At 36.0% G+C, this 24463-nt stretch overlaps 2 protein-coding genes across 5 annotated transcripts in view; one reads left to right on the top strand and one right to left on the bottom strand.

The window, feature by feature from the left end:
* Positions 1-212: 212 nt before the first annotated feature.
* LOC125674389 (WD repeat-containing protein 3-like) overlaps positions 213-24463 on the top strand; it is a 33911-nt gene continuing 9660 nt past the window's right edge. Inside the window, exons 1-11 of one of the 2 annotated variants that reach the window (XM_056160044.1) lie at positions 213-598; positions 4844-5053; positions 16683-16801; positions 17658-17736; positions 18325-18423; positions 19839-19925; positions 20909-21010; positions 21462-21559; positions 22788-22920; positions 23472-23662; positions 24325-24418. In XM_056160044.1, coding sequence (XP_056016019.1) covers positions 245-598; positions 4844-5053; positions 16683-16801; positions 17658-17736; positions 18325-18423; positions 19839-19925; positions 20909-21010; positions 21462-21559; positions 22788-22920; positions 23472-23662; positions 24325-24418 — 1566 coding nt within the window. In that variant the 5' untranslated portion in view covers positions 213-244. Of the gene's footprint in view, positions 599-4843; positions 5054-5268; positions 5290-16682; positions 16802-17657; positions 17737-18324; positions 18424-19838; positions 19926-20908; positions 21011-21461; positions 21560-22787; positions 22921-23471; positions 23663-24324; positions 24419-24463 lie in introns of those variants that run through there. The other variant, XM_056160045.1, reaches the window with a different exon arrangement.
* Positions 9522-14359, bottom strand: LOC125674399 (E3 ubiquitin-protein ligase TRIM36-like). 3 transcript variants are annotated; one of them, XM_048911550.2, is made up of 3 exons: positions 14102-14359; positions 13506-13607; positions 9522-11311 (listed from the first exon to the last, which is right to left on the bottom strand). In XM_048911550.2, exons 2-3 carry the CDS (start codon positions 13563-13565, stop codon positions 10448-10450), a joined length of 924 nt encoding a protein of 307 aa, XP_048767507.2. In that variant the 5' UTR covers positions 13566-13607; positions 14102-14359; the 3' UTR covers positions 9522-10447. The 3 variants fall into 3 exon arrangements, with proteins under 3 accessions (XP_048767507.2, XP_048767503.2, XP_048767506.2); XM_048911546.2 differs by having other exon boundaries at positions 13506-13980; positions 14102-14356; XM_048911549.2 differs by having other exon boundaries at positions 13506-13669; positions 14102-14128.

The following is a 24463-nucleotide window of genomic DNA, read 5'->3' as shown; positions in this document are numbered from 1 at the left end:
TTTCCAAAACAAGATACATTAAATTTGAAAATTTTAGGGGGGGGGCCGGCTGCGACCCCCTCTAAATCCGCCACTGGCAGATCTGGAAAATCTAGAAAGGGGATGTGCTATATCTATAATAGTAATCTCATCTCCTTTACTTCTCTTCCTTTTCTTTCTTAATTTCCCTATTTTTCTCTTCCTTCCCCTTTACACACATTTCCGTATATTTCCTATTTCTATCGCTCCTCCTTTTATCCAGTCGATGTTAACTGTCCTCTTTTTTATGTTCCGAAGAAGCCACCGTAATTTATATTCCGGAATAAGTTTCTGTATTCGATTTCAGTTTCTCACTTATAATAACCGGAAGTTGGTATTAGAAACTGTAAACACGTGTGTGCTGTGTGAGTTTGTTGAGACAATCTTTCATGGCTTCTTGAATTGTGAGATGGGTTTAACGAGGCAGTATCTACGATACATTCCTGGGCCAGTGATAGGGCTTGTAGGGGGACAGAAATCAAACATCGTTTTCCTGGACATCAAAGGAGTGAAGGGAAAATATTGTGCTGTTGGAGCATGTGAAAATGTTCTGGTGTGGGATCTCAGGACCGGGGAAAAGGTGTGGGTTCCTCATATTTACGATATCATACTGTCCTGTTAATTGTATTATTTTAGGAAGTATGGCTCATTTAATTACTCATCAATACTATTAACGAGTTATGTCCCATGGGGATCCGGGTTAGCTTTAGAATAGTTCCTCAGTAGATCTATCCCTTGCTTGTCGTAAGAATCGACTAATTGAGGCGGTTTTTCGGATGAGACAGCAAAAACCGAGGTCCCTTTTCACAGTAGGTGTGACATGATAACAGGGTTGGGCGGTTAACCCCCCCCCCCCCCCCAGTTTTTTAACCAGTGGTTTTAACCGGGACGTTCAATACTCCCCAAGTGGTCAATAATGGTCAATTGTGATTTAAACTGTCCATTTTCCTATTTTTGTACATTTCTTGCAAAGATAAATTAAGTCTTTTCATTATATGGATCAATTGTTGATTAATATTTTTCATTAGATAATCAAATGTAATTTCATAAATTTAATATATTTGGTTTGCTAAAACTGACCGAAATATCTTCAGTACCTACCAGAGGGTCACAGTTCTATAGCATAGGTTGACAATTGGAGACAGATCTCTTAAAACCTGTACCTGGACAGATTAAGAATAAAAGGTAGCTGGACATTCCCTGAGCACAGGAAACAGAGTTGACAGGTGTTTTAAAATAAGCATAGGCTGGGACCAGAGAAGACCAGTGTGTGTTATTGTTATGAAAACATCACCAACCCACACCCTCAAATGTTTATTCAACACAGTTAAAATGAAGATTGATGAAACAATACTTATTAGGTAATTTTTGTTAAACTAAGGAATCTGAACAGAAACTTTTACATCTTCCCCAATTCAACAGAGGCATTTGTACAATATTTATTTAATATTATGACTTATAAGTATATTATAAACTGATAGTGCATGTTATGAATAATATAGTATTTACCATAATGGTCACTTAAACATTTAAAATAAATAACACAGACTATAATGACCAAATAATTTTCAATCGACCAGTATTGACCGGTTTTAACCAGTATTGACCACCGGCCTGGTCAATACTCATATTAACCACTTTTTTGCCAACCCTGCATGATAAAGATCCCTCCCTGTTTAAAGGCCATAAGCGCTGAGCACATAACCATCAATGGTGATGTCTCCACATGAGTGAAAGATTCTCGAGAGGGATGTTAAATAATATACAATTAACCTTATATCATATGTTTTTTGGATCTAGTAATTGCTACCCCTTGATAAGTGATTTATTTAATCTTCGACAAGTTGAAGGCGGTCATTCATCTCACAGAAATACTTACAGATAACACCCAATTTGAAAAAAAAGCCTTGTGAAGTTGTGTTGCTGGTAGAAGTTCTGCACTCTTACAGCTGTCTATGTTAATTCACAGGAGTCGGTAAATTTATCATTGAACAAAGCAAAACTTGCATAATGGCAAAAATTTCAACAGTGAGCTTGTAGATGCTTGTGAAGCTCTCTGTTTTAATTTTTGCTTAGGCCAAGTAAAATTAATTAGTAGATTATCATTGCCGCCCGCCCCTCGAAAATCGCCCTGCCCCGATTTTTTTTATTTTTCAAAATTACGATTTCCGGATATTTTTATGTCCGGTCCGGTATCGTAAACGTACTTTGTTTCACTTTGCATTTTAGAAACCCAAATACACATGTAATTATGATTTATAAAGCCTTTTCTCAATGAGAGAAGGCATTTTCGAGGTCAAGAATACCATGGCGAAAAATAAAAAATAAAATCCTCCCACCCGCCCCATTTTTTTGTGAAGTTTGAATGATAATCTACTAATTAATTTTACTTGGCCTTATGTGTGGTTTTTATTGGATTTAATGATTGAATTGTTGACTCCTGTGCTTGGCCTTAGTTAATCTTAGCTGAGATTTGGCTCGGCTTGATATTTGGACTGACAACTTCACCGACTCTTTGAGTAGTCCTTCATAGTCATGAAAATTCATGTCTGGAAATTCAGATTAAACGTAGGCCACTTCTAGCAATTAAGGTGCACTTAATGTGACAGTGCCGTTCATTTGACCGTTAAACAGACTCTCCATCACTATTAATTTTGCATTGCTTTATACTGTCGAGGTATGAAAATCCCAAAATAAAAACAGCCCGTACATTTTCTGTTCAACTGAAGATTCCCATGAGTTAATTGTTTATCTTCTGATTATAGTCTGTTTTTATACGCCCGCATTTTTATGCGGGCGTATTATGCTATACCGCTGTCGTCTGTCCCATTAACTTTGTCTTTGCAATTCCTCCTAAACCCTTTGGGGGATTTCAATGAAACTTAGTGCAAAGTAAGAATACAATAGGTAGATGTGCATAGTACAAGGGGAATGCTGTCCCACTATTTGTGAAGGAGTTACAGCCTTTGGACTTTGATTTATTTAATGCAAAATACATTGTTATTGCAACTCCGGCGAAATCCTTTTGTGGATAATCCTTTCGTGGATTTTAATTTAACAGTACTGTCAAACAAAAGTTAAACATTGATGATAAAGCCTTTGGCCTCTGTTACTCGTCAATTATCTTTTGCTGCGGTGTCCAAAATTTTAGTCATTTTGAAGATTGAATTAAAAGGAGACAAATGTTTACCCAGTCTTGAAGGTAATCTCATTTACCTCCAGTTGTAAATATAACTTACATGGCACTGTTAAGATATGATTCCTGTGTAAAGTAGGGGGGGGGGGGAGGGGGGAGTGAAATAAAGAGATATTGTTGTGAATTATGGTAATGTATGCGGGTGTATCATGTACCGGTTAGCGATGCCCTATTTTTCTTTATTAATGACAAACATAAGGTATGGACAGTTACTATATACGAGGGCGAGTCAATAAGTAACAAGTCTATCCCATTTCCAATTGACCGAGACGATCACGATTTTCATGCCTTGTTTCAATACATGTTTTATACCAGGGTACAAATTTGCACGTGTATCGAGTCATTCTTTGATAAGATATTGAATGTCAAACATGGCTAGTGATGCAAAGGCATGCTTTTCATCTAAAGTTGAGTACCGTGCTATAAGTCGGTACTTGTATTTAAAAGGTAAAACAGGCAAGGAAATACACGGTGAGTTAGTCAATGTTTACGAGTCTTCTACACCATCTTATGCTCAGGTTAAATTCTGGGTAGGGGAATTCAAACGCAGTAGAATGTCTTTAGAAGATGAAGCCAGGTCTGGATGCCCACTGAATGCCACCGACAAAGAAATGTGGAAGAAAGTTTGGGATCTGGTATACTCTGATAGGAAAATTCAGGTGAAATAAATAGCCTAGGCATTAGCCATTTCACATGGTAGGTTTTCAACAATCTTACATGATCGTTTAGGTATGCGCAAGCTAACAGCCCGTTGGGTCCCCAAATCCCTTAGCGATGAGCAAATGGCAACCAGGGCATCAGTATTCAGCACCTTGTTGAAGCGTTTTAGGTCAAAAGATGATTTTCTTTTGTGTCTGGTGACTGTAGATGAGACTTGGGTTCATTATTATGAGCCAGAGAATAAAGCTCGGAGTCATCAGTGGGTAGGGCCTGGGTCACCAAGGCCAAAGAAGTTCAAGACGCAACCATCTGCTGGCAAGGTGATGGCCCCAGTATTTTGGGACGCAAAAGGTGTTATTATGTTGGACTTTCTACCAAAGAGAAGTACAATAACTGGAGTGTACTATGCAAACTGAGAACTGTCATCCGTGAAAAACACTGAGGTAAAACTTTGAAAGGTGTTTTGCTGCAACAGGACAACGTGAGAGTCCACACAGTTGCAATGGATGCTGTAGAGCCAAACGGGTATGAATTAATACCACATTCTGCCTAGGTATTCGCGTGACCGAGCTCCTAGCGAATTCTTCCTATTCCCAGACTTGAAAAAGGATATCTGTGGATGTCATTTCCGGTCTGACGAAGAAGTGGTGACGGCAGTTGAGGAGTGGGTCAATGGAAAGGACCCCGACTTTTTCAGTTCTAGGCTGATGGCACTTGAACACCGTTGGTCTAAGTGCATCACACTAGAGGGCAATTACATTGAAAAAGAAGAGGTGGATCTCATCTAGAAATAAATTAGGCTGGTTACTTATTGACTCGCCCTCATATCAGTTATAAGATGTTGCCATGATGATAATATTCTATTTGTTGAATTTCAAAGATGTTTTGTCAGAGTCATTCTTAGAGCAGTGCTTTAATGTGCTATGTATAAAAATAATTGATTCAGAAATGTTAAATTTTTCCTGCCAGCACATAGAACTACCTGGGGACAAGAGTGAAGTGACCCAGATTGCTAAATCACCAGATAAGAGGCATGTAGCAGTGGGGTACAGTGATGGCATGGTGAAGGTATTTGACCTTCATGTGGGAGAGGTCAAGGTCAACTTCAGTGGACACAAGTCTGCGGTCACAGCTCTAAATTATGATCATCAAGGACTGCGGCTTGTCTCAGGTGCCAAGGTATGTGTTCTTTTATAGAGAGCTTAGATTTAACCTTTACAAATATGTATTTACATTCACTGAATCTTTTCTCTTATATTTTTATTGAAATTGACTGCCGCAGTGACCTAGAGGTTAGTGTGTTCGCCCTGCAAGCGGAAGGCCGGGGTTCAAATCCTGGCCGCGACAGACCTTAGTCGTTAAAATAGGTAGTGACAATTCCATCGCCTAACGCTCGACATCACTGCTCAATGGCCGTAAGTTCCGGGAATAGGCCTAAATTTGAAGCCCTTCACCAGTCTTGGTGACGTCTCCATATGAGTGAAAAATTCTCGAGAGAGACATCAAGCAAGATGCAATCAATCAGTCATCTGAGACAATGAATGCATGCTTGTTGCAAACTAGTTTGATCTGTTTTTAGCTCAACTGAGCTTTTCTGATCAAAATTTGTCAGTTGTCTGTCGGCGACAGCGTTGTAAACTTTTCACATTTTCGACTTCTTCTCAAGAACCGCTGGGCCAATTTCAACCAAACTTGCCACAAAGCATCCTTGGGTGAAGGGCTTTCAAGTTTGTTCAAATGGAAGGGCCATGTCCCTTTCAAAGGGGAGATAATCACAAAAATGCAAAAATAGGGTGGGGTCATTTAAAAATCTTCTTCTCAAAAACCACTGGGCCAGAAAAGCTGAAATTTACATGTAAACTTCCTGACATAGTGCAGATTCAAATATGTTCATATCATGGTCCCCGGGGGTTGGATGGGGCCACAATAGGGGATCAAAGTTTTATATACAAATATATAGGATAAATCTCTAAGGCCATGCCAATTTGTAATCTAGTTCGTCGGATTCGCCGCTTCTATTTGTAACAAATCCAAATTATAATATTATCAAAAAATAATATCCGCCCGCGTGTTCAAAAATATCCGTAAATATTTTTTTTAGTTTTTACAACAAGCGCACAAATAACCTTGATGTATATGCTGACAAATGACAGAAGCGCGGGCTCTCGAGAAATTTCCTAACAGTGTAATACGGTTAAGTTATTCATGATGTCAATCTTAATATGTACGATACTTCATAACACTGGATTGGAAGTTGTTCCTTATGCTGGAATCGAACTGGAAGCCGATGAAACTTTTGAAGCGCTATTCGATGCCACTATTTAGAGAACATTGATAGCGTATGATTGATTGTTTGATTAGCCTATATATTAACTGAAGTCTCTCTTGAGAATATTTCACTTACATGAAGACGTTACCATTGCCGGTGAAGGGCTGCAAAATTTAGGCCTATGCTCATCGCTTATGGCACTGAGGGATCTTTATCGTGCCACACCTGCTGTGACAAGGATCTCAGTTTTTGCAGTCCTATCTGAAGGACCGTCCCATTTATTCTCCTCTTACAACAAGCAAGGGGTACTGATCGATGACTATTTTAAACCGGACCGACAGTTAACGACATATTCACAAAAGGTTTGGTGATGTCATATCAAAATTCAAGGAAATGCTCAAAGCGATGCAATGGATATTGCATTTGCAATGAATGTCAAAACTAGATGTGTCCCTAGCAATATGCGTATCTCTGAATCGAAAGTTTGTAGAAATGAAACTTAAATAAAATTCTTCAAAAAGACCTTATCAGTTAATGTTGCAAAGTACATGTATTAGGTATAAAGAAAATAAGTCTTTGAAACCTGAAATACTTCTTATTTATTGACGTAAACTATATCAACAAAGTTGATAAATATTCAGTTTATGTGGTAAACAAATGATATCTGATGATTTTAGATCTTTATTTTTAGGCACCCGCTTTTTAAAATCACACTTAATTCAATTAAAAATATTTATATTTCTTGTATTCGCTCGCCTCATAATTTTTATCTCCAAAATTAAAAACAATATTTGTAAAATAATTTCGCCCTCTCGCCTCACTTTTTTTGTTTGAAAATCCGAAGAACTATTTTACAAATTGGTGTGGCCTAAGAATCTTCTTCTCAAGGACCACTGAGCCAGAAAAGCTGATATTTACATGAAAGCTTTCTGCTATATTTCAAATTTCAGTTTGTTAAAATCATGGCCCCCAGGGGTAGGATGGGGTCACAAGGGGGGGGATCAAATTTTGTATACAAATATATAGGGAAAATCTTTAAATATGAGCCAAGGTGACTCAGGTGAGCGATGTGGCCCTTGGGCATCTTGTTTTAAGTATCACCTGTCTGTGTAATCATTACCAAATATGGAGCGTCATCAAGGTCAAAGGGTGCATTGGCTGTTTCGTTTAGCGTAATAAATGGGTCAGCCATATGATATTCTAGTACTTGAATCTAGTTATGGACCCGCATGACCCCTATAGTAATCACATTGTCTGTCCGTCAACATTTTCTTTGTGACACGATAACTCAAACAGTTTTCATTGTACAGTGTTCAAATTTTGTACAGAGATACTTTACAATAAGAGGAAGACACCTATAGATTTTGGGGTCATGTCACTTTGTCTGTCTGTCTGTCTGTATGTCATCTTCTTTCAATTATGACTGTATCTATCTAAGGGAGATAATTCATTTGAATATCTGAGAATTTAACTTTTTAATTGGCATAGACAATAGGTCTATGTCTTTTTGATTCGGCATAGACCTGACCAAAACTCCTTGCAGGGAACGCACTACATTTTTCTCCCCTCAAACTTCAACCATACTCATCCGTTCTGCCAGTGTGGCCTAAATTTGCATTTTCTTTCTTCTTTTTCATATAGCTTACGTTTTTCTTGATCTGATTCTTTTGTTTGTTTGACACCTTTTGGTTTAATGTCAGGCTTTGTGCCTTGAAAATACTTTAACTGCGGAATCATTTACAGTTGGTTTGTTGACCTTCACCTCAAAATTATTTTTGCTAAGTCGGACATATATCATTTTGTTTTGACATTCTTGCAATATTTGAATATTTGGGGAATAAAGATAAAAAGTTATATTGTTTAGGAAGATTTTTAAAAAAGCATCGACATTGAAAGACATACGATACGAATCATACACTGAACAATTTGTATTGAGCACTAGTCATAATCTTCAAACCTCTTGGACACTCAAGTCGCATACTTTAAAATTACAGAAGGAAAATCCAGGTCACAGAAATAGATTTTGACAATTGTAAGGGAAAATATTTATTTTAAGTTTATTATCTCACACACACATATCATAATTATTCCTTTGTTTCTTAGAATTTGGCATAGACAATTCGGGATATTTCATTTGCACATGGCATGGCCTCACCTCACTTGGCATAGCCGCGGTCTATCGGTCTACCGTTAAATTCCCAGACTGATTGAATTATGATATATTGATTTAAGAAATGAAACATAATTCTTTATTTGATGCATGTATCAAACGAAAAATTGGACGGAAAACTTCATCAATGCACGTATCATTCAATTATGTTTTTGAAATAGAAAAACAAATAGTTTCTCTCATCAAAAAGCTTGAATTAACATTTTTGAAATGGCGAGTAGGAATACCTATTCGTAACAATGAAAACAACAATAAAACTGGCTGTGCGTTCAGGTCAGGTAGAGTTACTGTGCAGAATTAAATGGATTATACGCCAAATTAAAGGTGCAATGGTTCAAAGCTGAATTAGATATAAAGGAAGAGAACAAGTTGTGACTGGATGTATGCTGCATTGCGTTCGAGGAGATGTTGAACACTGGTTGTGTTGTAGAAACGGTGGAATGTGACTCGGCTCCATTTCAACATCAAGTAAAAAGCTCAACACTCTTCATCTAAACTGCCCTCATTGACTGAGCCCCATATAACACAGTTCAATTTCATTAAGATCTCCTAGATCAAAAGTCGCTGCTTGCTCCGTCATGTTATCGAACTCGTAAAGCAGACGATACATACCGAGAACTCGTGTTTACAATCTGTCTACTTCTACCAGTCAGTGTCCTACGTCATCACTAGGCCTATGTGTGTTGTTTTTTAAAATTAATTTGTATTTTATTCATATGTTTGGTTGTGTTTATATTTGGTAGCATCAAACGAATACATTTCGTTTACAATGCCTGATTGGAAATTCCCATTCTATAAATACCGCTAGAATTAGAATGGGGAAGACATTCCAGAGAAAAGTAGTCCCACATGCTTAGTGCAGATGAACTCAGGCCGAAATTTTTTTTTACTATTAGAAATCAAACGAATTTTTCATCCAATCAGCATCATTGTTAAGTCATCATTTTAAAGGTTATTAAATGATATAGAAAATTTACAAAAAATAACCCTGCATGTGTATATTTATGTCTTCCCTCTTTCACATCTATATCTAGACCTGCGGTATAAACAGGTTGTGGATTAGAGGTACGATGGTCAAGAGACCTAAACATTGCACCATGTGACTTATGTAACTTAGTGACTTGTCCAAACGATGCCTGTTGACCCACTAGGCTCAGTAATGATTTGGAAAATCTTTGATAAATTTTTTAAAAAATATGAAAAACGAGCACTGCTTCATTATTTTTATTTTAGCTTGTAAGTTTTCATTTTAGCCTGTGGTAGAAAAAGTTAATTTCAACCCCTGGTATGGAATTCAACTTTTATTCTAAATACTGAATTTGTTTCACGGTGTTATTTTTATATTCAGTAACAAACAACATGTCATTGTTGTCTGTACTGATATCATATGGTCGGTGTAAGTTACAGTTGTCTATGTACCGGAGGAACTGTCCTTTCTGATCAATGATGTGTATAACATGGTTATCAAGGTCAGCAATCAGGATGTGACACATGCTGTCTGTGGTCACACCACGTGGACTGAATGATTTCTTTAATTGGAGATTTCCATTATAGCTGAACCTGAACGTGCCTTCCTTATCTACTACCACTACTGCCCTTGTATCAGTGTCACTCACAACAATGTCAAGGTTCTTGTTCTCAGTAATAAAGTCTGGATGAGAATATAAAGGTTTGCCCGTGTCACTGTATTGTATTTCTTGTGTGACTGTAGAAGCAGAGTAACGGACTACTTTACTTTGTTTATCATCAGACATCATGGTAACCAGTAAGTTGTCTGTGGAGGTACTACAGATGCCCCATGGTCTCCAGTCCTGTAGTCTGATGAGACATTCTATCTTGCCATCCTTCCGTCTGTTGATACTTCTATCCGCCCAGTCAGTGTAGACCAGATGTCCCTCCCTGGTGACCGTCAGATCTACTGGAGATTTTCCTGACTTAGTAGTGATCTCCTCCAGTTCGGTGTTCATGCGTCTGATGATGATATTGTTACTGCTGACATAGAACTCATCTGTGTTAGGAATACAGCATACTCTGTATGTCTCTCTATGGGCAATATAGAGAGCTGACAATAATTCAGGCTTCTCTAATAATTTTCTGTTTGGTTCGTTGACACTGGAGACTGGATGAATTACTTTCAAGACCTGTCCTGAACGTCCTTTTTGATTGAGGTAGGAATGACACCAATCAGTTGACACATTACCTCTTCTGTTAGTTCTCTGAGATCCAATGGTGGGACTGTTAATTCAAATCTAGAGGGAACATTTCTTAATTCCTCGTTCCTCGAAGCGTAACTGGTAAATTTGGATAAATCGTTGGAAGCCAGGATAGAATGGTTTTCATGTATAGCTGATTCTATAGATGATTGTAATTTCTGGAACTCGGATTTCAAAGTTTGAATTGAGTCACCATCTTGCTTTGCTATCGTCTTTGAATCACTCAGATATCTATTGATAACAATGTCTACAAGTGTATGACATCTTTTGCCGAATTCAGAAATGGCATGTTGTCTTCCTCCATGTTTTTGGAGAACATTTGACAACATTTCTTCTATTGCAGAGAGAATTGATTCAAACACAGGTGCAATGTTACTTTCAAGTTCTTTCGTGTCTTTTTCTATCAGCTGTTTTCTAGAGATGTGGATTTCTGAAATCTGTGACACATCATGGTTTTCATGAGATCCAGAGGCAAGACATTTCAGACAAATTGGAGAATCACATTGTTCACAGAACATTTCACATTTCTTATTTTGATGCAGTTTACACTGGGGTGGAATGATTTCTAAAATTTTGAATTTAAAAGTGACAACATCGTGGCGTATGGTGGGATTTGAGGTCATGTGATGTCCTACACAGTCCTTACAGAGGTTGACGTGGCAGGTGTTACACACAGTTTCTGCTGCAGACTTCCTGTCTTTGCCGGGACACAACTGACAGCGTTTAACATCTTGCGCTCTGACCAGTGGATCTGATGTTGCCATTGCAAACTTCTTTGTGTACGACTATGAAAGAATTACATTGAGTAATCAGTTTCCTGATTTTAATGGTTAAAGATGTAAATAAGGAATATACAGTTTAGCATTAAATGTTTGCTAAACAATCAGATTTGGAGAGGATGTCTGTAAAGGATATAAGCCAGAAACTATCCATTCAGTGAGAAAAAGAACTGATGGAGGTCTGTAGGGCTGAGATAAGTTATTTCTCTCACAGAATGGACAGTTTGAGGCTTAATATATCCTACTTAAAACATGACATCTTTTGTTCTAAGAATGGACAGGCTCAGGTAAACCCAATGACAATGAAAATTAGGAATTATAAAGCTATTTTTGAATAGTCTGACAATATAACCAGTCTTGTTCACTTATTGGACAGTGTCAGATAAGTAATTTTATTCTGCAGGTTTGATATTCACTTACTCTGTGGTACTGAGCCATATCAACATGTCATCCTCTGATGGGTAGAGCATAGCTGCAATAATGTAGCCCTATCCAATTTTTTAATTCTGACGTTTTCGGGATAGGGCTACAATTCCATAGGATCTCCGTAATGGTGCAAAATAATTTTATGAATAACCGATAATAAACTCTATGTATTAGTCCTAAATGTTGTTTACACCAAAAGGAGTACCAACTTTGTGCTCGGGCATGTCTAATAAAGGTGTTTTTCATTAAATATAATGTACAGCATGCAAAATTCTTCGTCTGCTCCGCCATGCTTGTTATCGCGAGATCTCGTAGGTGGATCTAATGAAAAACCTAAACATTGACAATCAGCGCGAAAATGTAGTTACTCGAGCCACTTCGACAAAGAAAGGGAAATCATATTGTTGCAGAAAGAATTTACACTCTGCAGTTCGGTTTTTAACTTGATATTAAATTCAAACCTTTTCAATACCGACGAAATAGCTTTCGCCTCCATACTTGTCCATTGATGTAAATACTACCTTATATGGCATATGCAAATGACTTGACAATCGGAAGTTGAAACTTCAGTACATCAAACATGGCGCACAAATATGAATCGAGAAATTGGAATTCATCGAAATTGTTGAAAACGGTAGAATAGAGCCTCACAAATCTTAAGTTGCAGGTTGTAAATTTATATATTGACTAAGAAACATAGAATATCATTTTATTTACGTAAAGAAAGTCAGGAAATGTTTAGAATGAGCGCAAATGTTGCGGGAGTGAATCACTCCCGCATTTGCACCATTACGGAGATCCTAAGGAGTTGTAGCCCTCTCCCTAAAAAAAAAAAAAAAAAAAAAAAAAAAAAAAATCAGAGAGGGCTACATTATTGCAGCTAGGTAGAGCATATTCATTGCACAATCAAAATTTAAGGATCTTTATGAAAGTACTGCGAATACTATCTTCATGAGTGTTATATTCTGGATATGGAGGGTGAGAAAGTTATGGAGCCAAATTTTGATCTGAAAAGCATTGTGTTTTAGAATGTTTGGATGAGGAAATTGATTAAGGGCAGCCAAAAGAACCCAATACTCCCATCTCGTGAAATGAAATTATTCATGAAAGCGAAAATGGCAATTCAGAATTAGGATATGCTAATAAAGAAAACATAAAAAGGCGTTGTGAAGAAGTTTCGAAATGTGCCTCTGGATCCAGCGAAATTTTAATACAGCATGGAAATATGTCTTTCAAATTTAAGTTTTGATGCAATATAATAATGGACAATGGAATTTTAAAAAATTGTTAATCTTAAAGTTGGAGCAGAGAATCCTACTAAGGGGTAATTTCGTTTTTAAGTGTTTCAGTGATTTTTTTCAATATCTGTGTTGATTCTTACTTGTAGGGAATTCAAAATTAAATTTGTATCTCTGAGACAAATGTATAATGTCTTTCTTTTATTTTCAGCCTACCTGTAGATTTCTAATAAGTTTTTGGGTTTACCTGGCACTGTACAATAAGTTGACAATTACTGTCCATTATTTTTAATAAAGGATAGTATCTGTCCTTTGTTAAAAATAATGGACAGCAATTGTCAACTTATTGGACACCTACAGGTAACCTTTTCACTACAAGTGGACTTTCTTCTATATAAAAGCCTAAAAAGACAAAGGATTGCGTAACAAAAATGTTTTAATGGGAGTTATGAGATTGATCACTGTTTGTTACCTTCATCTTTTCTTTTTAATCAATCAGTTTGGTAAATTAAAGTAATGTTTCAATGTTTTCTTACCTCGTTAGTTTTCTGTTTTAATTGTGGCAGCAAATTGGCACTTTGAAGTAACATCCACATGTGACACCATAAACTTTTGCAGAATCAATCATTTATTCAGATCTATGCATGATAGGAACATAACTTTCTTTTGGAGTCTTTTCCAATAGTTATTGCAGAAAAATCTTGTTAAACATAAAATATTTCAAAAGTTTGAATTATATATGAATAATCAATGATGTACGTGTTTCAAAATGTTGAATCCAAGGGCAATAACTATGTCTTGAAAATATTGATTTCTTTATCAAGTTTATTATGTGGTAGATTTCCTATATTTTTCACAGACATTTTGTATATTTTTGTAAAGAAGGTTTCTTGAATTTGTTATGAATATTATTACATCGTTATAACCAGTTTTTGTGAAATTTTGATAATACTGTTCAAGGATTTAATTGAGATTTTCTGACATTGATAAATGATTCTGTTTGTCCCTCATCTGAAAAAGTGTGATGACATATATATATTTTATTTGATAATTAATTAGTTTTAACTCTAATAAATGGAAATAAACACACTTTGTACACATTTATCAGACAATAAAGGAAGTATGGAGTTACCTTAAAATATAGCAGAAAATGGCGGTAATGTGCAGCGGTGTGTATCAAGCATTCAGAAGATAAAGGCCTTTTAAAACATTTAAATAGCCTACCTGTCAGAGTTAGCTGTATGTTTTATCTATCGATTATAATGATTTTCTTTATACAGGTGCATTTATCTGTCTTCCCATAGGACATTTGAATTTAAACAGTGTGATCGGGATCATAAAATGTTTAGTTTACAATATTTGTTAAACAATTTAATGTAGAGTTTTTCATGGATTATGTAATTATCATTTCTAATCTCATTACAAAATTTCTTCTTAGTGAGATGTGGTCCATATGTTGTATGCTAAATTCTTACATTTGAAAATATGTCGGTATTTTTTTCTTCTGAGAATCTATTTGAACAGAAATAAAATATTTGAGTTTTCATAACAAACTATATACTCTTGTGTAGCTATGAACAGTTGAATCAGATAAATATAGACAAGCATTTGTGTCCATAAGAAATATATGCCCCAGAAATTGGAGATTTTAAAAGGGACACATAGTTTTTAGGCCACCTGAGTCACTCAGGTGACCTATTGCCTTTGGTTTTTGTCCGCCACCGTCCATCGCTCGTTAACAATTTCAAATTTTTAACTTATTTTTGAAAGCTACAAGGCCTGTTGTTACCACTTTTGGTGTGAAACATCTCTAAGAGGAATGTAAATTGTGAAGTTTATGAACTTACCACCCTTGGGGCCTCATGGGCGGGGACCATATATGTTAAAAAAGGCTATATTTTCAAAAATCTTCTTTACTCCCACATGCACATGTGGGAGAAAAACTAAATGAATGGATATGATGTCCATGAAGCCCTTTACTAAAATTGTGAAATTCATGGTGTTCAGGCCGTATGGCAGGACCAGAATGACCAAATAGTGAACATATATTAAACTTAAGTTAGAAAATCTTCTTCTCTACTCCCATTTACACTTGAGAAAAACTAAATACATGGTAATGATATCCATGAAGCTCCCTACCTAAATTGTGAAATTCATGGCTTCTGGGTCAGGCCCGGATTCAGGCCTTAAAAGGGAAGGCAACCCAAAAAGCATTCACACGATAAATGATAGAATCAATTATATGATAAAAATTTGTCATACTATTCTGTTGATATTATACGACCTGGATAAGCTTCAGCACTAATTTGAAAATGTTAAAAATTGAATTCCCGCGATCTATAGAGGCTTCCATTATGTGGAACTCTTTTGTATTCAAGACCACAATAATCAATAGTTTTAACGTCACACCGTCTGTTCCAGTTTTGATGAGATTCTAAGATCAGCAAAGATGTGCATGTGGTAGATTTTGAGATTAGGTTGATGCCTTCCTGCCAAGCTGTTAATATTGCACTAATGCATAGGGGAGATGTGAAAAAGAGTTTTTTTGAAATTCCTGACCCAACCAAGGCATCTGAAAAGAAAAGACTATGTATACTGTGGATCCATCATTTGCGTAATGACAAGTTGCAACTCGACTGAACATTTTCTTTTCTCAATTTTTTCTTGCAACAAACGGGCTCAAATCTCTATGGCTCCAAACTTAACTGTTGTTGACTTGTCATGTTTACAGTGCTGCTGATGAAATAAACCGAAACTGACGGTGTGACATCATAAATTAAACTTCAATAGCCGTGCTTAGCGGTGCATGGGTGATATAAAATATATGATAGATTGATATTGATTTAATCGTTAGGCAAGGAAATTCGTTGTTAAAGACTGTCATTTACGATATCATCAAGTAATACTTTATTCATAAAAGCAACAATTTGTTTAGGGTTGCCTTTCCCTTTAAGGGCAGGGCCAATATGGCCATATTATGAAAATGGATTAAATCTTAGAAAATCTTCTCTACTCCCATAAGTATTCAAGAAACACTAAATGCATGATTATGATGTCAATGAAGCTCTCTACCTAAATTGAAATTCATGGTTTCTGGTTCAGGCCGTTGGGCAGGGCCAACATTGCCACATAATGAAAATGCATTTAAAAAATCATTTTTTCTTCTCTATTTCACAGTCATGGCCAGGAGATGGACTAAATGCATGGTTATAATGTCCGTAATGTCCTCTTCTTAAATCGTAAAATTCATGGATCAGGGGTTCATGGGGGGAGGGGGGGGGGGGGGGGGGAGTTTGGGGGATGTCAAAACTTTCTTCTGTAAATGAAGAGCAATTATGTGCATATTTTGAAAGATCATAAACACTTGCACAAAGAACTCCTTATTGAGGCTTGATTGCAAGCATGAGACTCCCTTTATGTGCTATGATTCTCAGGTGACCATTTAGGCCCGTGGGCCTCTTGTTCTCCAAACAAATATCTTTTGTAGAAAGTTTGATCAGATGAGGAACGTGTTTAGTTTATAAAGCATGCATGTTTTGATTTGTTTAAATTTGCCTCTCTCCAGGACACCGATGTAATAGTGTGGGATATAATCAATGCATGTTTTGATTTGTTTAAATTCCTCTCTCTCCAGGACACGGATGTGATAGTGTGGGATATAGTCAAATATAGTCAATGCATATTTTGATTTGTTTAAATTCCTCTCTCTCCAGGACACGGATGTGATAGTGTGGGATATAGTCAATGAATCTGGACTGTTCAGACTGAAGGGTCACAAAGGGCAGATAACTCAGGTGGTGTTCCTGAAAGAGAGAAATGTCATAGTTTCAAGGTATGTAATCATATTTTGTTAAGATTTACAAATGTGTAAAGGTATGTAATCATATTTTGTTAAGATTTACAAATGTGTAACATCTGTATCATAAAATGACATGAATTTTAATACACAATAAACAGCATGTTCATGTAATATAATAAATAATAATAGTAAATCAAATTTATATTGTGCCTTATATAAAACAAATTACTCTAGGGTGCTTTACAATGGTGGAAGTGAGGAAAGCAACAATAAAAAACTAAACAATTAAATGACAGTATGACATAAAATCTTACATCTATAAACTCATCAAAATAAAATATTATTATTAAGATTGATAGTTAGAGTGGTTTTTTTTTGTGGGGGTGTTAGAACACAATGCTAAGTATCTAAAAAGTACTCTGAAATGTTAACTTAGTCAAAATCTAAAGCACTATCGGCATAAATGTTCTAGGGCAAAAATGATAAAAACAGTATCACATATCACACATGTATTCATTAACAAGTTTACATGCAGTCCCACATCGGGAGTTTACAATGCCAGCCACAACATCAGAAATTAACATTATTATTGGATGTTAACATTGTTATTGGATATAACATTGTTATCGGATATTAACATTGTTATTGGATATTAACATTATTATTGGATATTAACATTGTTATTGGATATTAACATTATTATTGGATATTTAAACATTATTATTGGATATTTAAACATTAATATTCGATATTAACATTGTTATTGGATATAACATTGTTATCGGATATTAACATTATTATTGGATGTTAACATTATTATCGGATATTGATATTATTATCAGATATTAATATTATGTGAAAGTTTGAAATCTTTACGTGCTTTGTACAGTTCTAAGGACACTTTCATCAAGTTTTGGGATCTGGACACACAGCATTGCTTTAAGACGCTGGTGGGACACAGGAGTGAGGTAAGATGGCAGGGGTACATCATTTTGTGGATTTCGGGGAGAGTGTCAGTTGTTAAGATGTGTAAGGCCCAAAAAAATTAATTGCTGGGTTCTCGGGCCAACTTTGTGCAAAATAGATGAGGGAGGGCGGGTTTTTTTCCCCCTTCTTTATTCAATAAAAAACTGACGAGGGCAAGGAAAATTTAAAATTTAAATTGCTCGACTTTTAAACAGTTCCAGCATAGAGCAAGCATCAGAAAAACCTCCCACCATGTATCGTGGCAGAATAAATGTTGTGCCTTTTCGTATTTAATGACATAGGTCGACAAGTATGGGAAAAGTGGAAGACAAGTCGACATGCTCTACAGTATTAAGAAGTATTGCTATGTCTCTCTCTCTCTCTCTCGAGAATTCCTCCATTGTTTACTTCACCAAAGCATCTCTGATTCCGATGATGCTAGTGCATTGTATTGAATGATTCAGGATTGACATAATTGTGAATACAAACAGAAACTCTGAACTATGAAACATTGCCAATTTCTTTGAAATATATTTTTAGAGTATGTACATGTAAACTCAATGAGTTTTGTTTTTTTTATTTGAATGCAGGTTTATGATTTTGTGGTGGTTAGAAATGGCCAGCGTTTGATCACGGGTTCAGCTGACAGTGAACTTAGAGTGTGGGACATTGAATATGTGGATAGTCTGGTATGTCGTAACATTTCTTATTGTCTCTGATAATAAATTGGGGAAGTTAAGAAATTTCTCATGTTAACTGAGGGATGGTAACAGTCTTTATCACGCCTCAGACAAAATTGTTGAAATCTAATTGGTCAGATCTTGGTCACATGACACCGTGAAAAAAACCGTATCATGCGAGTAAAATCCGTATTGGGCGAGTAATTTTATTTATCGTCGGGTTCGACTTGCAGCCGTGTCAAAAGGAAAGACATTTGACTAAGTTGTATGATATAGACCCCCGTATATACAGTTAAAGGTCTTCGACGTGATAAATTCGTTACACAGTTAGTTAGTGACCTGATACAGAAAAATACATGGTGTGAAAAGAAAACCCGTATCGGGCGAGGCTTCGCCCGATACGGGTTTTCTTTTCACACCATGTATTTTTCCGTATCAGGTCACTAACTAACTGTGTAACTAATAAAATTAAAACTACAAATTATTCCTTTGAGGGTAGAAGCTGAACTTACGATATTGTACAAATTATGTTGTACAGACAGATGTCGTATAATTCATACTGCATTTCTTGATATAAAGTGGAGCCGTGGAAGTGAAGCATAGAGTCCTAATGTATTAATATGAGATAGGGATGGAATGAGATACCATTCATGTTTATACTGAGAATGAGATAAAAGTCATAAATGTTTATACTGAGGATGAAATAATATTCATACTAAGGAGATAATGTTTATATCGTCAACTACCCTATTTCGGTGACTGACCAGAATCGGTGACCTTTTGTTTATGTGTGCGCATTGTCGTTTCCGGGTGTAGATTGCGTCATCAATTTCGTCGTAGTGTTTGCAAACATATATGGAGTACGTCTTCAATTTTTTTCCGAAAATGAACTACTAGAAGGAGAGTATGCAAAAAAATCAACTCGAGCACCCCCAAAACTAAGCACATTTACTTATTACTTTTTCAAGCAAACCTTCAAATTGATATAAAGTATACCAAAAGTCTAGAATTCTACACTATGTTATCTTATTCATTGACGTTTAGTTGCACATTCCTCCTGTATATGCGCTTTAACAGTTACAACTTTTCGCAAACCTATATTAACAATGGTCCCCGAAATAGGTGACATTGTCACTGTTTTAGGAGCACAAAGTGACATTTTTTTTGTTTCGAAAATATATTCAATTAACGTACCAATGGAGTTGGAATTTTTGGATGAAAGTAAAGGAATTTAATTACTTTAAAGGTAGGTGTATTATTTATTTATTTAATCCAAGTGATTAATGAGAAAATCACGGTTTATCACTAAGGTCACCAAAACTGGTCAGTCGACGATACTCAGAAGGAAATAATGTTTATACTGAGAATGTTATGTTTATACTGAGAAGGAGATAACATTTTTGAACATGTCTGTATAATTATAGAATTCAGAGGAAGATGAAGAACCTGCTCTTAAGAGAATCAAGATGGAAGAGGAGGTGGGGGAGGAGGAGGAGGAGGAGGAAGATCTGGTAATAGTCATCAATCTGTAAACAATCACATGTAGAAATATACACATACATTGTACAATAACTCATGGTACTGATCTCTATAGAAATCAGTTGTTACAAAATCTATTGAATTAAGCTCTGTTATGTCATAGTCAAAGATAACCAGTTAGGTTTTTGTTGTAAATATATGTTTAAATAAGAAATTTAAAGGGACTGCTTCACAATTTTTGATTAAAATGTTTTTCATTTTTGACGTTAAACATTAAGAATATAACTCATTCAATGTTGACAGCCAAAATTTTGACCTTCTGAATGCAAGAATAAAAGCAATATTTTAGCCTTAAATCTATGTTATGTAAACAAAGACTCGAGTCTTTTTATGTATACAAACAAACCAGTGAAATATTGATTTTGTAATATAAAGCATCTTAATTTTGCATAGTCACAAATTTTAAATTTTAGATGACACATTTTACCCCCAAAATGCTTGAAATGTGAAAGATATAATAAACTTAGATCGATAACCATTTCTTTTCAAAATTTCGTAAACAATAACATACCGCAATCTTTGTTTACAAAACCAGTAATAAACTCTCTAAAATTAGCTTCTGTGATGATGTATAGCCTTAATTTTTATGTGAAATCTTTCAAACACATTACACAGTAGATTTTTATCATTAAAAATGAAAAGAAAATTTTGGTGAAAATCGTGAATCAGTCCCTTTAATATCAAAATCTACTGTTTAAAAATGTATTATATATTGTGAAATTAGTTAAAGGTGTATGTGTCTGAGATTTAGATAGTACATGTAATTTGAAAATTTGTAAGTTTAGAGCATATTTGTGTTGAGTCAATTATAAGGAGGTGCTTTTAACAATTAGCTTATATTATTTTTTTTTTTGAGTCACTTTTAAGGAGGTGCTTTTAACAATTAGCTCATATTATTTTTGTGTCAAGTCACTTTTAAGGAGGTGCTTTAAAGAATTAACTCATTATTTTCCAGCATATTTTGAAGTGTACAAAAATTGGGTCAGTGATGCGACAAGGGAGAGATCGTCTGATGTCCATGACAACAGACGCCAATGGTTCTGTTCTGATCTGTCATGTGAGTTACTTTCTTATTAGCATGATGTTAATCCTTCACGCTGTAGCTATTTATAGATCTACATGATACCTTTACATGTCTACATGATGATGTTAATCCTTCACGCTGTAGCTATTTATAGATCTACATGATACCTTTACATGTCTACATGATGATGTTAATCCTTCAATCTGTAGTTATTCATAGGTCTACATGATACCTTTACATGTCTACATGATGATGTTAATCCTTCAATCTGTAGCTATTTATAGATCTACATGATACCTTTACATGTCTACATGATGATGTTAATCCTTCAATCTGTAGTTATTTATAGATCTACATGATACCTTTACATGTCTACATGATGATGTTAATCCTTCAATCTGTAGTTATTCATAGGTCTACATGATACCTTTACATGTCTACATGACTTACCAATTCATTTTTCTCTGATTGAAATCTTTTATAGGGAAACAATAAATTTCTGGAAGTGTTCAAGTTGCCTTCGATCGACGATCTTAAAAAGCACTTGGCCAAAAGACAGAAAAAGCTCCGAAAGAAAGCAAGGTACTGCATATAGAACGATACAGCTGTATTTCTGTAGCTTACAGTTATTTAGATTGATTGATTGAATAATGTTCTACGTTCCTCTCAAGAATATTTCAATCATATGGAGACGTCACCCCTGCCGGTGAGCTGCAAAATTTAGGCCTATGCTCGGCGCTTATAAGGCCATTGAGCAAGGAGGGATCTTTATCGTGCCATATCTGCTGTGACACGGGACCTCAGTTTTTGCAGTCTTATTCGAAGGACCGCCCCATTTAGTCGCCTCTTATGACAGGCAAGGTGACGATGTACCGAGGATCTACTGTAACTCGGATCCCCACAGGACGACTGTATATAGAAACTGACAGTCTCTGTAGACTAAGCAGGGTAGTAATTAAAAAGAGTCCAAGTGTTCCATACAAGTCATTTCCTGTAATAAATCATAATTATTTGCATTTATCTGCATGTATATCCAAATTTAAATGATTTATTAGTTTTCAAAGTATGTCACCTGAATTTTTGCTTCCTGGACAAAAATTCTATCTGCTGTACAAGTCATTTCAAAGTTGAAAATATCATTCCTATATCATTTTTTTATACGCCCGTCGAAGACGGGACATATTATGGTATGGCGTCGTCCGTCTGTCTGTCCGGACCTTGTGGGCAGGATACAGACTAAACCATAAGCCCTAGGACTTTACAACTTGGTACATTTGATCACCATGATGAGAGGAAGATGCCTATTGTTTTTCAAGGTCAAAGGTCAAGGTCGTAGTATCACTTATTAGGAAAAGCTTGTGGGCAGGATACAAACCGAACCGTAAGCTCCAGGATATTATAACTTGGTATATTTCATCATCATGATGAGAGGGAGGTGCCTATTGTTTTTCAAGGTCAAAGGTCAAGGTCGTAGTATCACTTATTAGGAAAACCTTGTGGGCAGGATACAAACCGAACCGTTAGCATATTTATGAGGTAGCGCATTCTAAGGCTATCCCTCTTTATATCTTGATATCCATTTCTACAAGCATAATAATGAATTAGCTCACAGAGGACAGTGCTAACTTCACTAAAATATGAATCCCACTAAAATATGTTTTCCTTGAGCAAAATCTACGGGCGTATTATGCCATGGTGGCGTTGCTCTTGTTATTATATAAGAAAAGATTAAGATAATTCACGATCTCTGTGGGTAAAATTTCCTGGGATTGGGTCGGTGTAAGATGATGAAGGTTTGGTACATTTTCAGGGACTCTGGGACTGACTGTGTTGGGGAGGCAATGCTTACTGTGACAGATGAAATCATTCAATATGGACTGCACAAGATGGCGGCCAACATCGTGTCAGTGGATACGGTTTTAGAAAATCCAGGACAGTGCAAGGTAATTGTCGTACAGAGATATAATTTAATTTTACTTGTTACACGCAATTTGATTGGTTCATCTCACTTCATCAACATTCTTTATATCGTATAAACAAAGTTGTCCTTTAATCCCGCTATATGATGTTATAGGAATGATGTCCCAATACGTTTGGCCGTTCAGTTTCCATTTTGTTGCTATGGCAATATTGGTCAGTGTCATATAAAATTGATATTTTCTTTAGAATTATCCATCAAATAATATCAAACGCGGTTTACTAAATTAAATTATAAGGAATGAAAATAATTTGTTTTATACGATATAAAGTAAGTTTGGACGGTTTCCGAATTCTATAAATCAATTTTTTAAACCCTGCCACAGGTGAACACGTTGCATTGTCATTACTAATACATGTATGTCCAAAAGAATGATTAGCCCTGTATAGTTTTCATGATCAAGTTTATTGGCTGTGAATGGTGGCATTTTACCCTCAGTGGGTGAAAATTGTGTTGATACATGTCGATATATTTGTATTGTTTATTTGTTTTATTGTGACCTTTTTTTACTGACAGGTTTTAGTCCTTCTGAATAACAACATGTTGCAACATTGCAGTCTGGGGCTAGACCAGAAACAGAATGACCCCCAGGGGATGACGAAATTAAGCCTCCCCGGACACAGGTCAGATGTCAGGACACTGTGTTTCAGCTCCGATAATACGGCCATTCTGTCAGCGAGTGGTGAGAGTGTCAAAATCTGGAACAGGTGAAGACTTCATACTGTCTCTGTAACAGCATTTAAAATACATCATACCGAGTTTGTGTCAGCATTTAATATACCTCATACCGAGCTGGTAGCAGCATTTAATATACCCCATACCGAGTTTGTGTCAGCATTTAATATACCTCATACCGAGTTTGTAGCAGCATTTAATATACCTCATACCAAGTTTGTAGCAGCATTTAATATGTACCTCATACCGAGTTTGTAGCAGCATTTAATATGTACCTAATAACGAGTTTGTAGCAGCATTTAATATACCTCATACCGAGTTTGTAGCAGCATTTAATATGTACCTAATAACGAGTTTGTAGCAGCATTTAATATGTACCTCATACCGAGTTTGTAGCAGCATTTAATATACCTCATACCGAGTTTGTAGCAGAAATTAATATACCTCATACCAAGTTTGTAGCAGCATTTAATATGTACCTCATACCGAGTTTGTAGCAGCATTTAATATGTACCTCATACCGAGTTTGTATCAGGATTTGAAATTTTAATCCTTAAAGAATGAAATTCCCAAGTTTGCATGTTTATTGCCCATATAATACAGTTTGTACAGTATGTTAGCTATACATGTATCCTCTTCCATCTCAGTACACCCTCTACACCCCACCAGACATGATCAGTTTCTCTATTTTTAGGGCCTCTAATCAGTGCATCAGAACCATGACTTGCGACTATGCCCTGTGCTCTGTGTTTGCACCAGGAGATCGACACATCATCATTGGTACAAAGGTATTCCTTCTTCAGTACATCTACAGTGTATGTCAGAGCCAGTTT

The sequence above is a fragment of the Ostrea edulis genome, chromosome 3 (assembly GCF_947568905.1).
Source record: "Ostrea edulis chromosome 3, xbOstEdul1.1, whole genome shotgun sequence".
Lineage (NCBI taxonomy): Eukaryota > Metazoa > Mollusca > Bivalvia > Ostreida > Ostreidae > Ostrea > Ostrea edulis.
This window is presented reverse-complemented; position numbering and strand designations above follow the sequence as displayed.